General features: G+C 38.0%; 1 protein-coding gene across 3 annotated transcripts in view; it reads left to right on the top strand.

Moving 5' to 3' along the window:
* Window positions 1-20,074, top strand: part of MTMR7 (myotubularin related protein 7) — a 52,133-nt gene extending 32,059 nt beyond the window's left edge. For 2 of the 3 annotated variants that reach the window (XM_051617498.1, XM_051617497.1), the window contains exons 7-14: window positions 4,375-4,507; window positions 9,243-9,352; window positions 11,286-11,411; window positions 12,167-12,216; window positions 13,490-13,690; window positions 14,842-14,982; window positions 16,745-16,871; window positions 17,361-20,074. In XM_051617498.1, coding sequence (XP_051473458.1) covers window positions 4,375-4,507; window positions 9,243-9,352; window positions 11,286-11,411; window positions 12,167-12,216; window positions 13,490-13,690; window positions 14,842-14,982; window positions 16,745-16,871; window positions 17,361-17,723 — 1,251 coding nt within the window. In that variant the 3' untranslated portion in view covers window positions 17,724-20,074. The remainder of the gene's footprint in view (window positions 1-4,374; window positions 4,508-9,242; window positions 9,353-11,285; window positions 11,412-12,166; window positions 12,217-13,489; window positions 13,691-14,841; window positions 14,983-16,744; window positions 16,872-17,360) is intronic. The other variant, XM_051617499.1, reaches the window with a different exon arrangement.
* Window positions 20,075-20,623: the final 549 nt, after the last annotated feature.

Here is a 20,623-nt window from a genome sequence, read left to right on the forward strand (position 1 = left end):
TTCCTCACTGACTATATTGGTACTCTTCCCTAATTAAGGAGATTTGATTTATTACTAAACACTTACTGACTTGGCTATTAATGATGTTTTGAAAGGTAGTAACAGGAAGGTGCCTTTCTGTAAACTTTCCTGGTATATGACTTTGGTGAGACACCTCCCATCTTCAGTGAAAAAAGCCTGTACTTAAGGCATATTTTATATGCCTGTACAACAGCATATTTCCAGCAATGCTGGCTTCTTCAGGAGCCAGTCAGCAGATGAAAACTATCTGCTTTCATTTAATTTCTCTCAGGAAAAAAAAATATGTTTTGATGTAAATAATTTTGTATGCACAAGTTCCTACTTATCTCTCTCTGCTGCAATAATGGGCTTATTTTCTAAGGCTCCTGGGATCCCATGTGCCAAACACAGCCTTGTTACAGTTGTTACAATTAATTTTGCAATTCCTAATGCATGTATAAATCTAGAGCATGTAGGAAGTGATAGATATTAATACAAGCTGTTCTTGGCATTCCTCAGGGAACCTCTAACAAATGTAAAGGTAAGTTATTGTGTCTGGTGCAATGTTTCCCATTACTCTAGAAAGCCAAAAAATCACCTGCTTCTTCTGTTACCAGAACTGGTTCCTTGCAAAGATGACAAATACTGTTAGGCCAGTGAATTCAGCATTCCCAAGTGCTCTTCTTGCTTATTGTGTCTCATTGTGCTTAATAATCTTCAGAAAGAAAGCTTTGGCTGTGGAAGAAACTTTGTTTCCACTTCATTTAAATTTACCAGGGTGACCAGTTCAACAAGGCCAAGTGCAAGGTCCTGCACCTGGGTTGGCACAAACCCAGGCACAAACACAAGCCGAAGGGAGAATGGCTAGAGAGCAGTCCTGAGGAGAAGGACTTAGGGGTGGTAGTAGATGAGAAGCTTGACCTGAGCAGCCAGTGTGCACTCGCAGCCCAGAGAGCCAACTGCATCCTGGGCTGCATCAAAAGAAGTGTGGCCAGCAGGGCCAAGGAGGTGATTCTGCCCCTCTACTCTGCTCTGGTGAGATCCCACCTGGAATACTGTGTACAGCTCTGGTGCCCTTAGCACAAGAAAGATATAGACCTGTTGGAGACGGACCAGAGAAGGGCCATCAAGATGGTCAAAAGGCTGGAGCACCTCTGCAACAAAGACAGGCTGAGAGAGTTGGGGCTGTTCAGCCTGGAGAAGAGAAAGCTCCTGGGAGACCTTACAGTGACCTTCCAGTACCTTCAGGTACCTGCAGGGGGCATTCAGGAAAGCTGGGGAGGGACTTTTCACCAGAGAGGGTGGTGATAGGACAAGGGGTGATGGTTTTAAACTGAAAGAGGGTAGATTTAGGTTAGACATCAGGAAGAAATTCTTCGCCATGAGGGTAGTAAGGTGCTGGAATAGGTTGTGGAAGTCCCCTCCCTGGAGGTGTTTAAGGCCAAGTTACATGAGGCTTTGTGTAGCCTGGTCTAGTGTGAGGTGTCCCTGCTCATGGCAGGGAGGTGGGAACCAGGTCTTTAAGGTCCCTTCCAATGTTGACCATTCTATGATTCTATGACCAGAGGCAGAGCTTTACTTAGGCTACTGTCTTTCTTTATTTTCTCCTTCTTCTGTGTGTTTACAGAAGAAGCTGATGTAAACTTACTGCTTAAAAGTAAAACAAATTCATGCTATAACCCTTTATAAGAAGAGATCACTCAGTTATCTTCCGCATTGAAGAAGATGCCAGGAAATCTGCCAAGTGCGGTCTGTTCCCTTTAGAGCTTTTCTCATATTCCCTGAGATAGAGCAAGGACAGGCACAATTTAGAGAGCTTTGCAACAACTGCTTTAAAAGCAACAGATGGAATTTTGGTAGGTGATGTGGAAAACTTGATAGTAAATATTGTGTCAGCTGCAAAGTTTGGCCACTGACAATATTTAAAATAAATGAGTGTCAGAAAGCCTTGCAAACTTAACATTATATTTATTTGCTTTTAAAGAGGGCTATTGCAGGCTGTCTTAAAGGATTTCAGTGAGAAAATTGCTCAGTGGCAGAGACAGTTAATAGTCTTTATTGTACTGGGGCTGAGGTCAGTTAGGGGCTAGATGTTTTTCATTTAGGGCTTCGGGAATTCACAGTGGCTTCAACTCATGCATACAGATCTTTCTTCCTGAAGCTATAAGCTATTGCAGAGAGAAACTGTTTCAATTTGTTTATATTCAAGCACTGATATCTATTTCAAAAGAGGAAGATTAGGATTCAGCAGATAATTTTCATCTTTCTAGCAAGTCACACTGAGGACTCTTTCCTTAAAGGACATGCTGTTCACAGGCTGTGTAGTTTTTGATTGTTCATGAATAGTCAAAACATCAGCAGACTCCTGAATGATATACAAGATAAAAGAAGTTTCACACAAGACTTGAGCAAATTAAAAATTCTGGGGTTTTGCCTAGGTTCCTATCTTAGAGTATGGTTCCTTCTGTTGTATCATGAAGATCAGGCAGTGTTTCAATTCCTAATGGTGGTCAACAAATATGACTGTGGATTCCTATTGCCAAGTTCTGCTTATGGGAATGGATGCACTAGAAAGTGTGAAGATGGGAAACAATCCTTATATTCACATATTCAATTGGACAGAATACAAGAACTGAAAAGCAGCTTCACTTGTCTGCCCTCTTAGGCATCTAAAAGGAAATGGTAATGGCATAGAAAGTTTTTAGTCTTTAGCTGTTTCCTTTGAAAGTAAAGGAGACAAATTTGGCCTATGGAAACCTATGACATATGACCTATGATGTATGACATAAAAAAGCTAGACTTGTTCACCTTTGTTGGAGATACGTTGGTAGCAGACATCAGTCCTGCTCAATGACATGCATTTGGCTCCAAATCAAAATTGAGTATCAGAATTGTTTGTGTTTGGGGTGGAAAAGCTCAGGAAGAAACACATTCTCATATATCCCATGATAGCTTTAGCTGAGTACTGAAGTATATTATTGTTTGTTTCAGAAGTGACTGCAGAAACAAATCAATAGCACTGCCTGTGATACTGGGAAATCAACTGGAAATGGAGTTATTAGCTTTTTATCCCCTAGACAATGCCTAAGAGACACTTTGTTTTGATATTTCATGAGCATGGGCTCTCACTCCAGTGCAGACATGAAACTTTTTGTCCTACTGATACCTCATAAGGTCTCTCCAAAAGCTTTGTTAGTGCCCTGCAGTCTGGATGTGCAATATCCATTGTTACTGAACTATTAAATCTTTCCTTGGTCGCAGCTGTCAGTTGTGCTTGGATGCATGGAGGTCTTGCCACATGGGATGCTTTGTTACTCCTGCAGCTTTCACCTTTCTTTGAAAGTTCCAAGGCTTCCCAGTCTTACAACATGCATTTCTTAGGAGAACAGAGACTTTATGCGAAAAGACCATTTCTTTCTGCTGGACAGTGAGATTTTGCTATAGGAAATAATAATAAAAGAAAAGTAATAAACTGAAAGTAGTTAATTAATTTCTATCAGCTCTAGTTTTCAGCCCAGATATCAAAATTTAGCATAAGGGGTTTGGCAGATAGTTTTCTCCCGAGAACCTCAAAAGGGGGGAAATAAGCATTAAAAAAAACCCTAGTTTTATGCTTTGGGAAAACTGAACTAAAGAAGAGTTTAGTGACTTTCCTATGCCAGGAAGCAAGTAACAGATTCAGAAACAAAACTACGGCTTCCAGCTGAATGTATTTTTTGCTGAAGTACTGCAAAATACTTGGTAGCACTGCATTATAGACGAGAATATTTGTGGTAATGTTGTTCATTTGAAACTTTTATGGTCTCACATAAGTAGAGTCAAGATACTATAAACTCAGGAAAAATGACACCAACTCTCATTTAATTATGCCAAGCTTCAAAGAAGGAAGCTGTATTGACTCCTGGACGATTTGAGCAGTAAAACACAGTAATTTGGGCAATGTTACAGTGTACACATGCTATGAAACAGTGGGATGGCAGATAAAAACACTGCCACCTCCTGGGTATATTCTGCTAGTAAACATAATGCTGATAAAAAATTAAATCAGAACAGCTAGCCTTTTAAAAACAAATTAAAACCTTTATGCTCTTGCAGAGGATCCCCACATAAGTTGCATTTTTTTGTATCTTACCTCACTGATGAAGTTTCTCTCAAAGTGTGTGAAATAGAGGTGAAAGTCTTAGTGACCCAGCGCTCTGCAGTAGGCTGTAAAGAGATCCCTTATTCCTAACCCTTTGTGTTGACACTGTGATAAATGTTTTCTGTTTGTGCCTGATCTAAATCACTGTGATTTATTGCAGCAGACCACAAGCTTTGTTTTGAGAAGAATCTGTTTGCTCCTGGTTTTCATCCCATTTTCCGTATTTTTTACAGCTTAATGCAATGGCAAACAGAGCAGCAGGGAAGGGATATGAAAATGAAGACAACTACTCCAACATCAAGTTTCAATTCATAGGCATTGAGAACATTCATGTCATGAGAAACAGTCTGCAGAAAATGCTTGAAGGTAATACTCTTCTGCATTGAAAACTAGAGGAAAGACTTAATCTTTCTGTCACACAAATTAGGAGAACTCCTCTGAAATCAGCAGAAGTGAAAATGGGTGTGAAAAGAGACCTTTGTCTGTTGCAGCTGCATGCAGGTGCCTGCTGGCTAATGGGACTTGTGCAAAGGAACATCATCATAACTGGTGGGGATTTCCTAATTGTGCAAGCACCTTTTTTTTTTTTCATGGGTGAAATCCAAAAATAATTTTCTCTGATGACAAAATTAATTTGGCTTCAATACACCTTATTACTACTACATCTTCTTTTGCATTTTACAGTTTGTTGGCATAATGAAAAAAATAACTTATGGCTGACTTTCTTGCTAGTGGAAAATGCGGGATTTTTTTTTTTTTTTCTGAAGCTCAGAAACCTATGGTTTAATTTTTGTGGGTGGTCAATAAGGCAGTAATGCATTTTAGACTGAATTTTAATAGAAACTTATGCCCTCTGTAGAGTATGTCACATCAGGTTATTTATGAAACTCACAGTCACTGGGTGTAACCATTCAGCACCTTCATAATACCATGAAAATTAATAATTGCTTTATTAATACTTATCAGTGAATAAATGAGCACATCTGTACTGTAATGTTATATTTGGATTACATTACTCTTCAGAGGCCTTCTCGGAAAAGGGTAAGAATAAATAAGCCATCCTTGACCCTCAATGGCTTGTTGATTTTTAACAAGCAAATACTGAGTAGTGCTCACTCCACTCCAGAGTCTTAGTATTTACTTCATGTGTATCATCAACACCTTCTGGCACCTCCTGGTGAGCTTGATTGAGCTAATTCTTGACGCTCTGCCCGTGCTCTTTTATTCCTAACCTGTCTCTCATTGTCTGTGAATTTTAGATCTAAGAAGGGTTTATGCTTTCCATGACAGGAGAGCTGTGCTCTGTTTTTAATAAGAGCAGTTTATGAAAATCAGCAGCAAAGTGTGATACAGGTAAAAGGGTGCCTCTCTTCATGACATACTTTTACTTAATTCCTTGGCCTAAGGGTCTCAGGAAGGCAAACAGAAGGATTTTTAGTCAGAGGCTGGGTGAATTAACCTGTCCCTTTATTTGTTCAGCATAAGACCATAAAATTTTAAAACAGTAAATAACCAGCCTGGCTGCACGGGACAGTGCTGCATATTATTTTTGAGCCAAAAGTGTATGAGACAGACTGATGGCTCAAACTGACATGTAACAAGGCAATTTCTAATGCATTTAAAGCTTCAGGCTGCTTGGGGGTCATAAATTCTTAGTATTTATTTTTTAAATGAGCCATATGCTCAAAACATCTGGTTTTTTTCATAGGTTTTATATTTGCTATGTTGAAATCTTGTATTTAGTAACATGGCTGATAAGGTTAGAGATTAGAGAAGTTAAATCTGCAGTTTCAGGTACCTGAGGCTTTCAAGTACTTCTTTGTTTTTTGTACAGCCCAATGACTTTCAGTGTCTGAGAGGGGAATGTCTCATGTAAGGTGCTGCACAGTTTTTTTCCATTTGTGTCAGTGTCCCTTCATCTGTTTCTCTGGTGGCCTTTAAAAGAGTATTTATTACCTGACTTGTGCATACAAAGGGAACCAGAGCCAAAAAGGTTGTCCAGGTTGATGATAACATACCTTTAAATGGCTTTACATTTTTATCAAGGAATACTTAAACATACCTTTGTGTATCTCTAATGTAAAACATCACATTACACTGCTAACATTAGAAAGTGTGCCTGCTGCTCATGAGCTGTGGTAAGATGTATACGGTACATGAAAACCTTTGAAAAGACAAATGAGGCTGATGAAAACTGATTTTAGTTTAATGCACGCTGTATTGTTGTTTGGAAGTCTAGAGCGTGGAAAAGAGGACATCAAGACATAATGGGTCTGACGTGCAAGGGCAATTTTATTTAACTTAGTGGAACTAATCAGAAGTGAAGGTTGGCAGATCTTTTCTACATTAGAGACTGCAGTTTACTTTCAATTTACGATTTTAAATAACTTCTAATGCTGAGGAAATTTGAACAAAAAAATTGATTATTCAGATTTCCATTGGAAAATTCACCTATATTAGGAATGTGTTCATTTCAACATGTTCCTTTAGGAAAAAGCGAAGAAATTAATTTATAATAATATCAATAATTTATTTGAGTAGGTAAAAAAAGTTTCAGCTTTGTAATTTTACTCATCTTAAATTTAACATGTATTTACTTTTGTATAATGTTAATGTTTGGCAAAATATCATAGGCTCATAGAATGGTTTGGGTTGGAAGTGACCTTAAAGATCATGAAGTTCCAACCTCCCTGCATGGGCAGGGACACCTCCGGCTTGACCAGGTTGCTCAAAGCACCATCCAACCTGGCCATGAACACTTCTGGGGATGGGCATCAACAACCATCCTGGGGAACCTGTGCCGGTGTCTCACCATCCTCACAGGAAAGAATTTATTCTTAATGTCTAACCTAAATTTACTCTCTCTCAGCTTAAAACTGTTACCCCTCACCCTACCACTACATACCCTTGTAAAGTCCCTGTGATAATTATGATCTTGTGCAGGACCTCCTTGAAATAATTAATAATATTAGAAGGACATGTTGTACACAGACTTACTCAGGAGAGATTCAAGGGCTGACTGAGCCTGCTGTTTGGATTTGTGATGGGTTCAGCTGTGCTGTACATCTAGAGGCCAACCAAGACTTCACCCCTGTTTGTTGTGCATTGAGGTGGTGACCGCACATGCTCCCTGTCTGTATCTAAACAGCCATTATGAGCTTGTCTTCCCCTCCTACCCATAGCAGTAGCTGCTGATGTAATAACAGCTCTCTGATCCTTGGACTTCAGCAACAGAGAAGACAGGCAGAGAGCCTGAAGTTTTGCTTCACAGCATTTACTCCTTCTTCTGCTAGAAATGGGGCGACTGATCCAGCCTCCCTCTCTGGTACTTTTGCTGGTGGAAGAGGCAGTTTCTACCATGTATCCTGTTTCTTCCTCCCCTCCTGGGGATGGAAGCACTGATAATTTGTTATAAGCTCTGCCCAGAACACCTTTATTTTCTTGTGCCCACACAGCAGGTGTAGCAGGTCTTATTTCTTCAAGATTTTGGTACCTTTTCTGCTGAGATGGAAAGACCTTTTGCCCTTAGGATAAGCCTCATAATTGAATTTGGTATTAATGTCTGTATCAGTAGCCAAAATCACGTGAAATATAGGGTGTATGCCTTTAGGACAGTCTGAACTTTGCTCAGTGAAGTGGTCAGTAAATATTGACTCTAATTTGGTAGTAGGAATGACCAGAGCACTATTTCAGCCTTGCCTTGGGCTTTTGTAAACAGAGACAGCAGCTTCAGCCAGAATTCATCAACTAATTGGTCATGCTTCCATCTGCGCAAGAGCATTAATCATGTGAAAAGTTGTTTGCTTTCAGTGCTGCTACCTATGCATTTTTATAAATATCCTTCAAAAACTACTTTTAAAATAACCATCTGGAAGAGGCCCTGCATACAAAGACTGCAAGACATTGTAGGGACACATTAAGCTATTTTGCCTGTGAATTAAATGGAGTTAAGACAGTCAGACACATTCAGATGTGGTATAAACTCTGACTTTGCCTTGTAAAATTAAATTCCAATTATTTTGAAGGAAACCAAAGTTTTGCCAGTTGTCATAATGGCCATAAATAACTGAGTCTTTTAGAATATTTCCAGAGGACAAGAGACCTACTAAAGCATTACATTAACTCAGTGAAAATCATGACATTTTTCACTATATTCCTTAAAGGTGTTTCACTGGTTAATAGCTTTTTCCTCAAAAATAGCAGTATAAGTCTATATGGATCAAAATAAATATGTAAATTGTGGGGTGAATTTAGTATCTCACAGTTGAAAGCAGATTACACCAAATATTGTTGAGCATTTGTTTGCTGCTGGATTGAGGTATCTGAATTAAATCATTATTTCCCTTTTTTTCTTCTGATGTCACAAACTCTTTAATATTGAAAAACAGACATTTGGATACAGCATGATAGAAACTTAACGTTGTAAAAATTAAAGATTATTCCTTTTTTCTCTAAATGTGGCATAAAGCTTGTAAAGATTTCAGAAAAATATTTTCCTTGATGAATTAAGGTTTTTTCTCCCCATCAGAATACTTTCTGGCTACAAGCAAAGTTTTACTAAGGTTTCATACAGGGATGGAGAACTGTTGAGTGGATTGCATTATCTCAAACACCATCACCTGTGACAAAGGCTGGGTTTGGTGGGCCTGCCCTTACAGGGCTTCATCAGCAAATGTGACTGGAAATGGTAGGCTGTGGCACTATTTAGGTGCCTGTCTGCAAGCAGAAATATTATGCTTTCTGTTTCTATGTCCTTATAATTAAATATATCATCCCCTCCCAGGGGGATGAAAACTTTGTTTCTAACACAATTTTGGAAAATCAGTGATGTATAGGAGGATGTAGTTGGTAAACTGTTTGCAACAGGCTTTGTAACAGCTTTCCTTTTTGACTTAACGTGTTGGGTGATATTTGAGTCTGCCCCATTTCTTAAATATATGCTTTTTTGAATGGCAAAGTTTGACTGTGAAGTAGTCATTCTTTTCAAAAGACGAGTGTTTCACATGGGGCTTATCTGAAGACGTAACTTGTAGTTTGAACAGTCAGTGAAAGCTTGAGGGTCTATAATTACTGTGCATTTAAGTTGTAGCTTATTTTGCAGTTTGTGAGCTGAAATCGCCTTCAATGAGTGACTTTCTGTGGGGCCTAGAAAATTCTGGCTGGCTGAAGCATATCAAAGCTATTATGGATGCTGGCATTTTTATTGCAAAGGTAAAGTGTGTAAAATGAGAACAAAACTTGGACTAACCAGATACAGGAAGTGAGGACCAAATTATCTTCTTGTGGGTAACTTCTGTTATCTTCAGTGAGGCTGCATATGAAAAAAACCCCAAACATCTTGCAATGCTGCATCTATGAGGACAGATGATTCTTAGGTGCTGCTGTGTGGATATTTTGTTAATATGGTTTAAAAAGTTTGTGTTCTTCACTAAATAATTCAAATGTACCAAAGCCTCCACTAGCCTGTATCTTGTTATGTCAGGTATCTGAATGTCCTTACTTTACTCCCCAACAGTGATTGTCGCTGTTTCTTTTCCTGTTTCTCCTTCTGCCTCCTTCACTGATTTCTGGATGTTTTCTTTCTTGAAGATTTCTGTCAGAGGACTACTTCTTTGATGGTAGCTGTAATATAGGAATATTAGCTACTACATTATCCCCTCCGAGTTACCTCGTAACCAACTAACTTCACCTCCTAAATAAACTCCTGTATTTCACTCTGGCCACACTCTCTACCAGCTTCTAGTGTTACACGCTTGGAAACTGTTTCAGAAAATATTTGTTGGTTTTGATAAGAAACTATTTCTCCTAATCCCATCCAAAGTAATGCAGATATTTGACATCTACCAAAAATAGCTTCAATTTTATTACCTCATTCCTTTTGCTCTGCCTTTTATTGTTTTGTTTTTTTTAAGATTGTGATAACAATTTCTTTTAGGCCTTTTTATTCACATGACCTGATATAGGTTTCCCTTTTCAGTAACTCTGTTTTTCTTGCCTTGCTTTTTCCTGCTCAGCAGGCAACTATAGTTTCTTACCTGAACAGCTGCTGCCAGATAAATGCCCATGTTACTGTCACTGCCAGCCTTACCAGCTGTCATTAGCTTATAGAAAGCAGGTCATTTACATTAGTTCTTGTGAACTTTTCCCCAGTGGCTGGTCTTAAAATACTGTCCAAAATAAATCTATCCTCTGTTCATGTGCTTGTTAGCTTCATGCCTCCTCAGATGTACTTTTTGACCTGTTCTTATTTGTACTGTTCCCAGTTCTCAGTTATTGGTCTCCTGCCCACAGGGGTTCTATTTTGGTAGAATTTACTTGTCTCTTGAGATAAGCATAAATAATTTATTATTATTCCTCATTCCCCATTAAGCCCAAACTTAATTTAAATGTTTATTTTTCTAAGCAGTGTCTTTCCTAGCCTATTTTATTTCTCTATTCCTAAATTTAGTTTTATTTAGCAATGACAAAGGCCAAAAACCTGAGTTTAAAAAAACCACTTAAGTTCCAAAAATAATGCAACACCACATGTTGCTGAGTATGATCTCTTCCTTGTGTGTTTATGAATAAAATGGGATCCCCCTACCCTGTTATTTACATTGAAGATACAATATTGCTTATTAGATATGGAAGTTTATCACTAGCACAAACCTCCAGAAGTACATCATCAGTGTGCAGTGCAGTGTGCTGTAATGATATCCATACCAACACTGGCATCAGAAACAGACATTGCCATTACTGACATGACCCTCAAGAAGAGGAACTGAGAGCAGTATAGAAAATAAAGCTGCTCTGTTGCTGGTATGTGAGTTAAAGCAGCAGCAGCATCTGAATCTGCTCTAAGTAGTTGTCTGCTCTGGCAGATGGATGTATTTTAATTGAAACAGATCCCACATTCTCCTGTAGCAGAGCATAAACAGGTGATGCTGCATCCACCATATGGCATGGGATGGGATGAGAATAGACTTTTCAAATGGAAAAAATAACACTCAATATAATGCAAGAACTCTGTGGCAGAAGTAAAGTCATGAACAAGGTTTCCCAGTTTCCAGATTAATACTGTCTATATTGCACTGTCTCACTGTTCCTTGCTTACCGTTGCCTTTTCCCCTCCTTGTGAAATTTCTGACTTTTTCTGTATCCTTAGGCTGTGGCTGAGGAAGGTGTGAGTGTGCTTGTTCACTGCTCTGATGGCTGGGATAGGACAGCCCAGGTTTGCTCTGTAGCAAGCCTTCTATTGGATCCATATTACAGGACTATGAAGGGATTCATGGTAAGCAGGTTCTTTTTCACAGAATAAACAAAAAAATTATGGGATAATTTAAGATTAGTATCTTTGGTTTAAATGGAAAATAAGCCTTCCTTAAATATGCCTTTTTTTCGAATAGGAAGGAAGGTTTTTATCTGTCCAAATTACAGACTCTCAGTTTCTATATGAAATGTTATGAAAGGAGGAGAACTGTTGGGAACCCTTTATTTTTTTTACCTAAGCTTGACCAAGGAGCTTTCTAAGAGCCCAAGAAGCTTTTGTGCAAGCAAGAGTTTGTATTCAAAAGTGTGTCAGAAGTGTGTGCTCCCTAGTCATTAGGTTGCAATGAGCAGCTATGTTGGAAAATCTGTTCCTTTTCCAAGCAAACCAGCACTGGCAAAGCACCTAGGAATGCTTATCAAGTTACTGGTCACACATCCTTGAAAGAAGTTTGAAACATTTTTAGGTTCTATTTTAGAAAATGATAAGTCAAGCTAGTTGAAGTTGTGTTGATCTATTGGCACCCTACCTGCATCAGTGAAGAGTGCTGCTTTCTCTCGATTTCACAATGCTGTTCATCTGTCATTATTTTTTCTGCTTATTCTGAAAGTTATCTGGGATTCTAATACTGCTTGCCTACACTGTCCTTGCTTGTAACTTTTCTGCTTATTCTAAGAATTGACTGGGATTCCAATGCTGGTTGTTTACACCACTCTTCCGCCTGCTTCAGCACGTGGCAGCTCTGCTCCACAGCACTGAATGCAATATTCTCATTTTAGGTGTTAATTGAAAAAGACTGGGTTTCCTTTGGTCATAAATTTAACCACAGGTAAGGCAATGCTATGGTTTTCCCATATATACATATTTATGTAGTAACTTCTGCCATCCCACTTTTATTTCAAAGCATCTGAACAGAACGTGCTCAGGAAACTTCCATACCCTTCTTTTCTACTATATAATTTAGTTGCCTGGAAAAATCCAAGTAAAATATTTTCATATCAGTCTTTATATAATGCTCCCCAGGAGTGCTATTTGGAATCCTGAATCCTGAGTTGCTACGAGTGTTGAGAGATCCATGTGAGAGAAAAATAGTATGTATGTGGCTTACAAAACCCTTTGGACTCTAGCAGATCTTTCAGTAGTGCCAAGATTCCCTTTCAGCAGATCTGTGCAGCTCCACACCACCTGTGAAATTCCAGCAGGAATTACATTTAATATGATACCATCAGATATCTATTATTTTCAATGATGGAAGATACTCTGAAAAGTAATCACCACTGACAGGAGTGGTTTGCAGTACTATATTGCATTACTCTCTTTGAGATATAATAAATAGTAAAATTAAAAGGTTTCCATTTTAGATGTTTATGGAGTGCCACTCTGTTGGAATATACATATGCAAGATACACACACACATACAAGCTATACACTAGACAAACAGAATAATCAATTGAAAATCATTCTTCCCATTAGGGGCACTTCTAAAATATTTTATAGTTCTATGTGTTTTATATTTTCAGGCTCCTGTTCTTCAAGGTCCCTCATTGCAAGTGGTTCCAAAAGACATTTTTAGAGATATAAAGTCTCATGTTCACTTGACAGATAGAGTAGCATGTAAACATCTCCCACTTTTTTAAAATTTCACCAAAAGAGGGCAGCTTTAAATCTTCTCTGCCATGGTTATTCTGTTGCTCTGCTGCTCAGTTTTCCAGTTTTGGGAATAGTCGGCCATTGAACAACTGTCTAACAGATGTGTTTGTCATTAAGTCATTTTAGTCATTCTTATGATGACATACTACTGTGGAATAACCTTATATTAATAGCATTAAAACATGGCTAAGCAACAGCCTGCTGTTAGTAGCTGTGAGGCAAAAAGTGTAAATGTTTTTTCTTTGTATCTGAAAAATTCTGCCTTCATTTTACTCCATGGATCTTGCATTATTTTTGTAAGTAAAAAAATATACTAGTAGTTGAGATTTTTAGAAATGAATGCCTATGATGTAACTTGCACACTCAAAGCGAGTGGTTTGTTTTCATTAGTGTTAATTCAGTTTTCCTAGAGAATTTTGGGTCATAATTGAATGTATCTTGGCTTGTTTCAGGTATGGCAATTTAGATGGAGATCCGAAGGAGATATCCCCTGTTATTGACCAGTTCATCGAGTGTGTTTGGCAGTTAACGGAACAGTTTCCTTGTGCCTTTGAATTCAATGAGAGATTCCTTATCCACATTCAGCATCATGTCTACTCTTGCCAGTTTGGGAATTTCCTGTGTAACAGCCAGAAGGAGAGACGAGAGCTCAAGTATGAAAGCCTTTACGTTTACCTGTGGGGTCTCTGGGTGTTGCACTGAGGATTCAGACATTTGCCAGTCTCCCTTATATGTGCTTTTGTAAGGTGTGGTGTACACTTGGCTATTGTCTTCTGGCAACACAGATTAATACTGAAAAAAGTTGATCCTCTGCAATGTGGTTCTTCTGGGAGTATAATCCATGGAGTGCATGACAGGGATTAGTGAAAACTGACAAGAGCATTAGCTCTTCAGATATGTGGCCCTACCTATGTTGAAGCATTAACAACTTAAAAGGCAAACTGTCACTGCAGCTTTAATACAAGATTATGATAACCCTGGTTAAGTTCTCAGTTTAAGGGTTACAGCTCTTCTATGTTTTAACCTGTCTTTAGATTTCATGTCAGAACACTTTAGTCCTGACCTCTCAGATACTTTCTTACGAACAGCCTTTTTGCCTGTAAGCTCTCCCTAGGACTGAGTCAGCAAACTGTCTGTGTGCTGTTTGGCCCTAAGCAATTATGGGTCAATCTACCTGCCCTCAGGCCCAAAGAGAGACAGTAATATAATTCCTTGCAGTTCTGATGGTTGTAACTGCTTCCTGGGGCCCTGGCTCCTCAGGTAGGATATCCACCACTTTTCTCATGCGTCTGGATTGTGTCAGCAGCAGTGAGAGGAAGATGGGAGTTCCGGCTTCTGCTGCCATTTGATCCCTTTCACTGCTAAAATGCAGAGCAGCCTCAGTGCCACAGTCCATTTAAAATCAAAACCTTCACAGGTCATCATCTCCCAACACCTAACTGCAGGAGAAATTGCAGCTCAGTGGTGTAGGAGTGCTTTTAAATGTGGGGATCCTGCTGATATACAGATCAATCTGAAAACTGATTTTATGGAAGAGATCCTCTCTGTCTTGTGAAGAAATCCATCTCTCCTGCTGTTCTGGCTTTATGGGAAATGGGTTGGATTTTGCCTTTAGTCACCAGCAAAGGAATATGGATCTCTCTTTTTCTCTATTTATAACTTAAGTCTTTCTGTTAAGGAATTATAAAGCTGATTGTAAACAAGTAGTGTAAAGCACAAGAATGTCACATCTGAGCTTTAGCTATACCTTAATTGCAGCAGAGACTTAATTCTCTTTTTGTTTATTTTGTTGTTTTTTTTTCAGAATCCAAGAACGAACCTACTCACTGTGGGCTTACTTGTGGAAAAATCGTGCTGATTACCTGAATCCTTTGTATAGATCAGAAAACAGTCAAACCCAAGGGACCCTGTGCCCGCAGACAGCTCCATGCAACTTCTTGTACAAGTAGGTAATATCACTTGCTACTAAGAACTGTAGGATGCTTTAGGTATTTAAGTATTTCTCATTCTGTAAGGCAGCTTATAGAGTAAATTCAGTCTCAGATGTGATGCGTTCTTTCCTTGTGTGTGCATAGTCAGCCAACACCTCTGCACCAGTCCACAACAGAGTATTAGTCTGAAAAGAAGCTTAAGATTAAAGTTATATTGATAGTTGTGTGTCCTAATTTCATGGTTACTCACTTCTTCTGCTGAGAAATGGCCCTGTCAGTTCTGTTCCTATCTGTGGATTCTAAATTTAAGTTGCTTAAACATCTTTCATTCAACATTTTGTGGTGAATATTTGGATCAACTGGTGTAAAAAAAAATATCTACATTTCAAGAGATCATTGCTAAAACAGACTTCCTCATGTTGTTGTTATACCTTGAAGTATCCACAGTAAGTTTTACTTGATATTTAGGATTTTTGTAACAAATGTAACAAAATAACATAATTTTAGAAATGTTATCATTGACATTTTGACCTGAGTAATTAATTGTGCCATTAATCTTAACAAACTTAAGGACAACTTTATTAGAAATTCATGAAAACTGCGATTTAAGTAACATTGACCAGTTTGTCTTCCAATTGCAAGTAAAAGCTCCAGTTAAAAAGTCAATAAATATCGTAAATGACAGAAAGTTAATTCTTTCATGTCTACTATTCCAGGTCACATCCACTTTAAAACAATTTAAAAATAGTCATTCTTAGGATAGTAGTGTTTATAAAAGAAGTGCTGATACTGCAGATCCTCCATCAGACGAGTAATCCTGTTGATTTTAATGGAATTACTTGGGTGCATAAGGATTTCCAAGCATGAGCTATCAGATGATAAACTTAAATAGTATACTACTGAGTTAGGAGTAATAAACCACCAAGGAGCATGCACATGCTCCTAAAATATCTGTCAGCTACTTGGTTGGACAGCTGCAGCTAAGGGCAAGTCTCTGGGTTACTTAACCTGTCTGGTGAACTAGTTACGTACTCAGTCTGGCTGTAGCCATGGATTGCCAGGAAGACAGAAGCAGGAGGATGAGTGGCAGAGTAAGCTACAGACTTACAGTTCAAGTCCTTTTCTCCTGAAAATGAAAAATCAACTCAGCTGTTTAACTGTTTGTCAAGTAATTCCATAGACCAGAAAGAGAACTTGCCAATGTATATGCTTCATGCAATTTCCGTAAGCAAGTTTACATTTTACTGTTTTTTACTCCTGAGCTTTAAGTCCCATTAAAAAAAACAAAACCAACCTGTTAACTAGCTGCACCTCACCCCTCTCCCAGCCCCAGACAGAACCAAGCATACAGAATTTCAAAGCTGACTTCATGGGAAGTTAAATGATGGTTGGGAACTAGGATTGAAACTTTAGTTGTTTTATAGGTACCATGGCTCTAAAGGCCATAGTATAGAACAAGAAAATAATACAGCAAAAGTTTGCCTTCAGTGAACCACCCTCAGCCATGTGATTCAAGTCAAACAGTTCTGTCGTGTATCAGAATTTGGTTCAAGCCGTTTATGTCCGCAGACTTGCACCTTCAGGACTGAACCGATGCAGAAAACACGAAACTTAACAAATATGTGGTGAACTTACAGGTAAGCACTCTAATGATGGATAATTCATTCATGGATCATTTAGGACAACATGTGTCTGAAAAGAACCCAACTGTGTATTTAACTCTTCTGAGGCCACCTCGTCAAATGAGAAAATTGCTGACTTTCCCATCAATTCCAGGTTCTGGAGTGGTATGTACAACCGCTTTGAAAAGGGGCTTCATCCTCGACAGTCAGTAACTGATTATCTGATGGCAGTGAAGGAAGAAACTCAGCAGCTGGAAGAAGAGCTTGAGGTCTTAAGAGAGGTAATGGACACTTGTTCTTGATGCACCAGACTTAACTGATGGTTAAATGAAACCCAACTCCATACACTGCAAAGTCACCTGCACACTGCGTCCTTTTCCGAAATGAGGGTGTTCAGCTGTCATCTTTGTTCTCACATAAATTCCTAGGAATGTTTTGCACTTAAGACAAAAGAGAGGACTTCTTTTCTTTAGTGATCAAATTTCACCTGTGTTGATGCACAAGATGTCCCCTGAAAGGAATTTTATATCCTTCTGTAACTCAGGAGTTGTAACTCAGAAAGGTGCTGTAATTCAGCATTAGTTTGTGATAAATTTTGCACTTCTCATACTCCAGAAATGCAAATAGGCAATTTTAAAGGGTGCCAGTTGGGCTAGGGCCCTGAACTCAAGTTTTTTTGTTGTTTGTTTTTTTTTAGAGGCAAAGACATGTAAAAGCATTACTGGGCCCTAGATGTGTCCATGTAATAAATACTGTTTCCTTTATTTCAGAGATTGGTGAATCTTCAGAAATCACAATTAAATTATAATAAAGTCAAGAAGACTAAGCAACAAGACCGAAGCAAACAGTTAGGGCTTTCTACTTCCAACAACAGCTTAGCTAACACTCCCCAGGAGTATAGCAATGATCTGAAATCATTCCCATCCCGGAGCCCTTCACAAGGGGATGAAGAAGATTCAGCCCTGATTTTGACACAAGACAACCTGAAAAGTTCTGATCTTGACCTCTCAGCTAACAGTGATCAGGAGTCTGGTGTGGAGGACTTAAGCTGTAGGTCCCCAAGTGGGGGTGGTTGCTTGCCTAGTGAAGACAGTGGCAAGGATTCAGATGAGGCTGTATTTCTGACAGTCTGAAAGACCTTCACAACAGCAAGGATCTGGATGAAGTTGTCTTTCACAGTCTGGAACAGCATCTTTTTGTCAGATGAAGAATGGCACTGGTCTGTGACCTGAAGAAATAATCCAAAGAAAGGGAACTGTGCAATTGTGTAAGTAAAGATCTAAGCAGAACAAGCCATTATTAGTTTTCAGACATAATGCTAAAGAAAGGTTGTATCTTCTGTTATATTTAGTTATGCCAATGTGGTGTTTGTTTTATCAATGCTGTACATAATTATTCCTTATTTTGTACATTTCCATAATTATTTATTGTACACATTAATAGTTCTTCTCCAAAGATGTGAAATTCCAAAGTACTCTCTTACACACAGGGACAAGGTTGAAGATACATTAGTGTTAGCCTTACTGGTGAATCAGTCAAAACTTAGTGTTGTAGAGCTCCTTTGCCTTCAGGTCTCTTTGTATATTCTTTTATTTTTATGGAAGGTGTTATATTTTGAATTCAACAATTTTTTTTGCATGTTCTCCTACTAGAATCCTTTAAGGCAAAGCAAAACTAACAAATGGACGTATTTGCTTAGGGGACAAATGAAGATTTGATCCTGCAAAAATATCCTTTAGTAAGCAGCTCCTGATGCTGCATGTTAATGCATCCTATTTGTACTCAATGCTGAACCAGTACTGGAATTCAGTAATTTCTGTGAGCAAAACTTCAAGGAATGTAACAATATTTACACAGCCTTCATAAACGAAAGGTATGCAAGGCAGTATACTCTGGCCTCTTCATGTTTTGTTCTCAAGTTTTATTGTTTGCTACTTGTCAGTGTTTTTTTCAGTGAGAGTGAGGTACGTGCACAGAGTAGAGAGAACAGGAAATACAAAATCACTTACAAAAATCACTTCAGAAAGCATCACTCCAAATTCAGAATTAAAGGAAGGGTAAGTCCATATAGGAACTGTTATAGAGTATTTCTTCCAAATATTATTGTTCAAAATAAATTAACCACAGTATTTTTATCCCCACACAAAATTTTCCTTTTAATATTTGGCAACCTGAACATGGCACAGCAGTGCTAAGTTAAGAAAAAGACTGATTACTACAACAGAAAGTTTAATCCTGTTTGGTTTAAGAATTTTCATAGCATTTAGGAGGAGGAGTAATAGCTTTCCATAAACATAGCTATAGAAGTGAACCACTGAAAAATAAATGTTTAAAATATTGGATGTTTTGAAACTTGCTAAGAAGACTTGCACATCAGGATGTAGTTCCTCCTACTTGGTTTGTTTTTGTGGTGTGTTTTGTTTGTTTGTTTTTGTTTGTTTGAGTTTTTTTGGTGTGTGTTTTTTTTGGTGGCTTGTTTTTATTTTGTTTTTCCTAAATTAGAGCAAGCACTTAAAAATATAATTCATATGGCTACTCTTACTTGCTTGGAGACAATGTGGTATTGAACTCTAGTAAAGCAAAGCAGTAGTGATACAAGTTTGCTTTGATTGCATTTCATACTCCTTCAAATACAGACTTACAGGTACAATTACATTATATAAATAAACATCAATTTAGAAGCTTTAGATTTTATAATTCAAACTGCTTTTATGGCATGTTTTTTCATGCTGTTCTACAAACTCATGTTATTAAAAGTGAGTAGGCAAACTTCAGTATTATTAATATCCTCTTAAGAGAGCTGCTGTCTTTAAACAAATAATTAAATTCCTAACAGTGAGATTTATCTTAATGTTATACTGGAAAGTCTGGATCCTCAATTTGATAAATCACTGTAGCTCAACTGAAATAAATACAACTATAATTTATGCTGTTGAGAATCTAGCCTTCTGTTTTCTGATCTTTGTTAATACGTGAAAACCCTGATTTTAATTGCACTTTAAAAATGTTTCATATTTTGAACATAGCCTGTAAGATTTACGGTATAAGGAGATTTTGAATGGGTTTTCTCAAAGTACAGAAACAGACTGCAAAGTCTGCAATGAAAACAAAACACAAATATTCTGCCTGAGATTGAAAAAGTGGTGTAATAATATTGCACATCTTTAAATGTAAAATTATGTATATTCTGTATTCTATCCTATTAGATATGTCTAGAAATGTCTAGAAATTAATGAAGAAGAGGAATATATGCAAATTCAAAGCATTGTCTTCATGTCACTTATACAACTCATTGTAACTAGCTTTACAACTCAATTATCAACATAGTAACATTTTCTATTAAGCCTTTACTTAGCAGCCCTCTGTGATGTGTCTTGCAGCCCTTGGAATTTTGCATTAGCTACTACTGTTTTCATTGTAATGTATTTGTGGCATTATTAGCGTGCTGAGAAACACCTCCAAATAAACAGGTCATTTAGTGTTACGTTCTTTCATGGCAGTGACTGAAACAAAGGTTTCCTTTCCCAGTTTTTGTAATACAGTTCTTAATTTACTCAAGAGGCACTTCGTCATTGAGATCAAGGGATTTTTATATGTTTCCTACTTTGGTACTTTAATCCAGTAGTTGAAGCTGTGGAAGGAATCTACAACTAATAATGAAGAAAATGAGGCTCCTCTCAATAGTTAATTATATGGGAATGTACTACACTCCTTTATTTTAATTTTTTTAAGGGAATGTGAAACAAAAAGGATGAGAAAACCACACTATGAACTACACTAATTTCTTGTAGTCTTGTGGGGATCTTCCGTCTCCTGCAAATCCTTGAAACTCTGCTGTAAGCCCACTGCAATTTGAAATAGGACACACATGGATGTAAGGAAGTGCTGAAAGAAAGAAGAGCATTACAGATTTCTGGGCTGTAATTTTAGCTTCACTAAGTTCAGGCTGTTCTTCAGTATGAAAATGTGTATCTAAAGGACATTGAAGGCAATGGAATCAAACAGCTGAAGCTGTCTCTAAACAGTAACACCA

This window comes from Apus apus, chromosome 4 (assembly GCF_020740795.1).
Source record: "Apus apus isolate bApuApu2 chromosome 4, bApuApu2.pri.cur, whole genome shotgun sequence".
Taxonomy (NCBI): Eukaryota; Metazoa; Chordata; class Aves; order Apodiformes; family Apodidae; genus Apus; species Apus apus.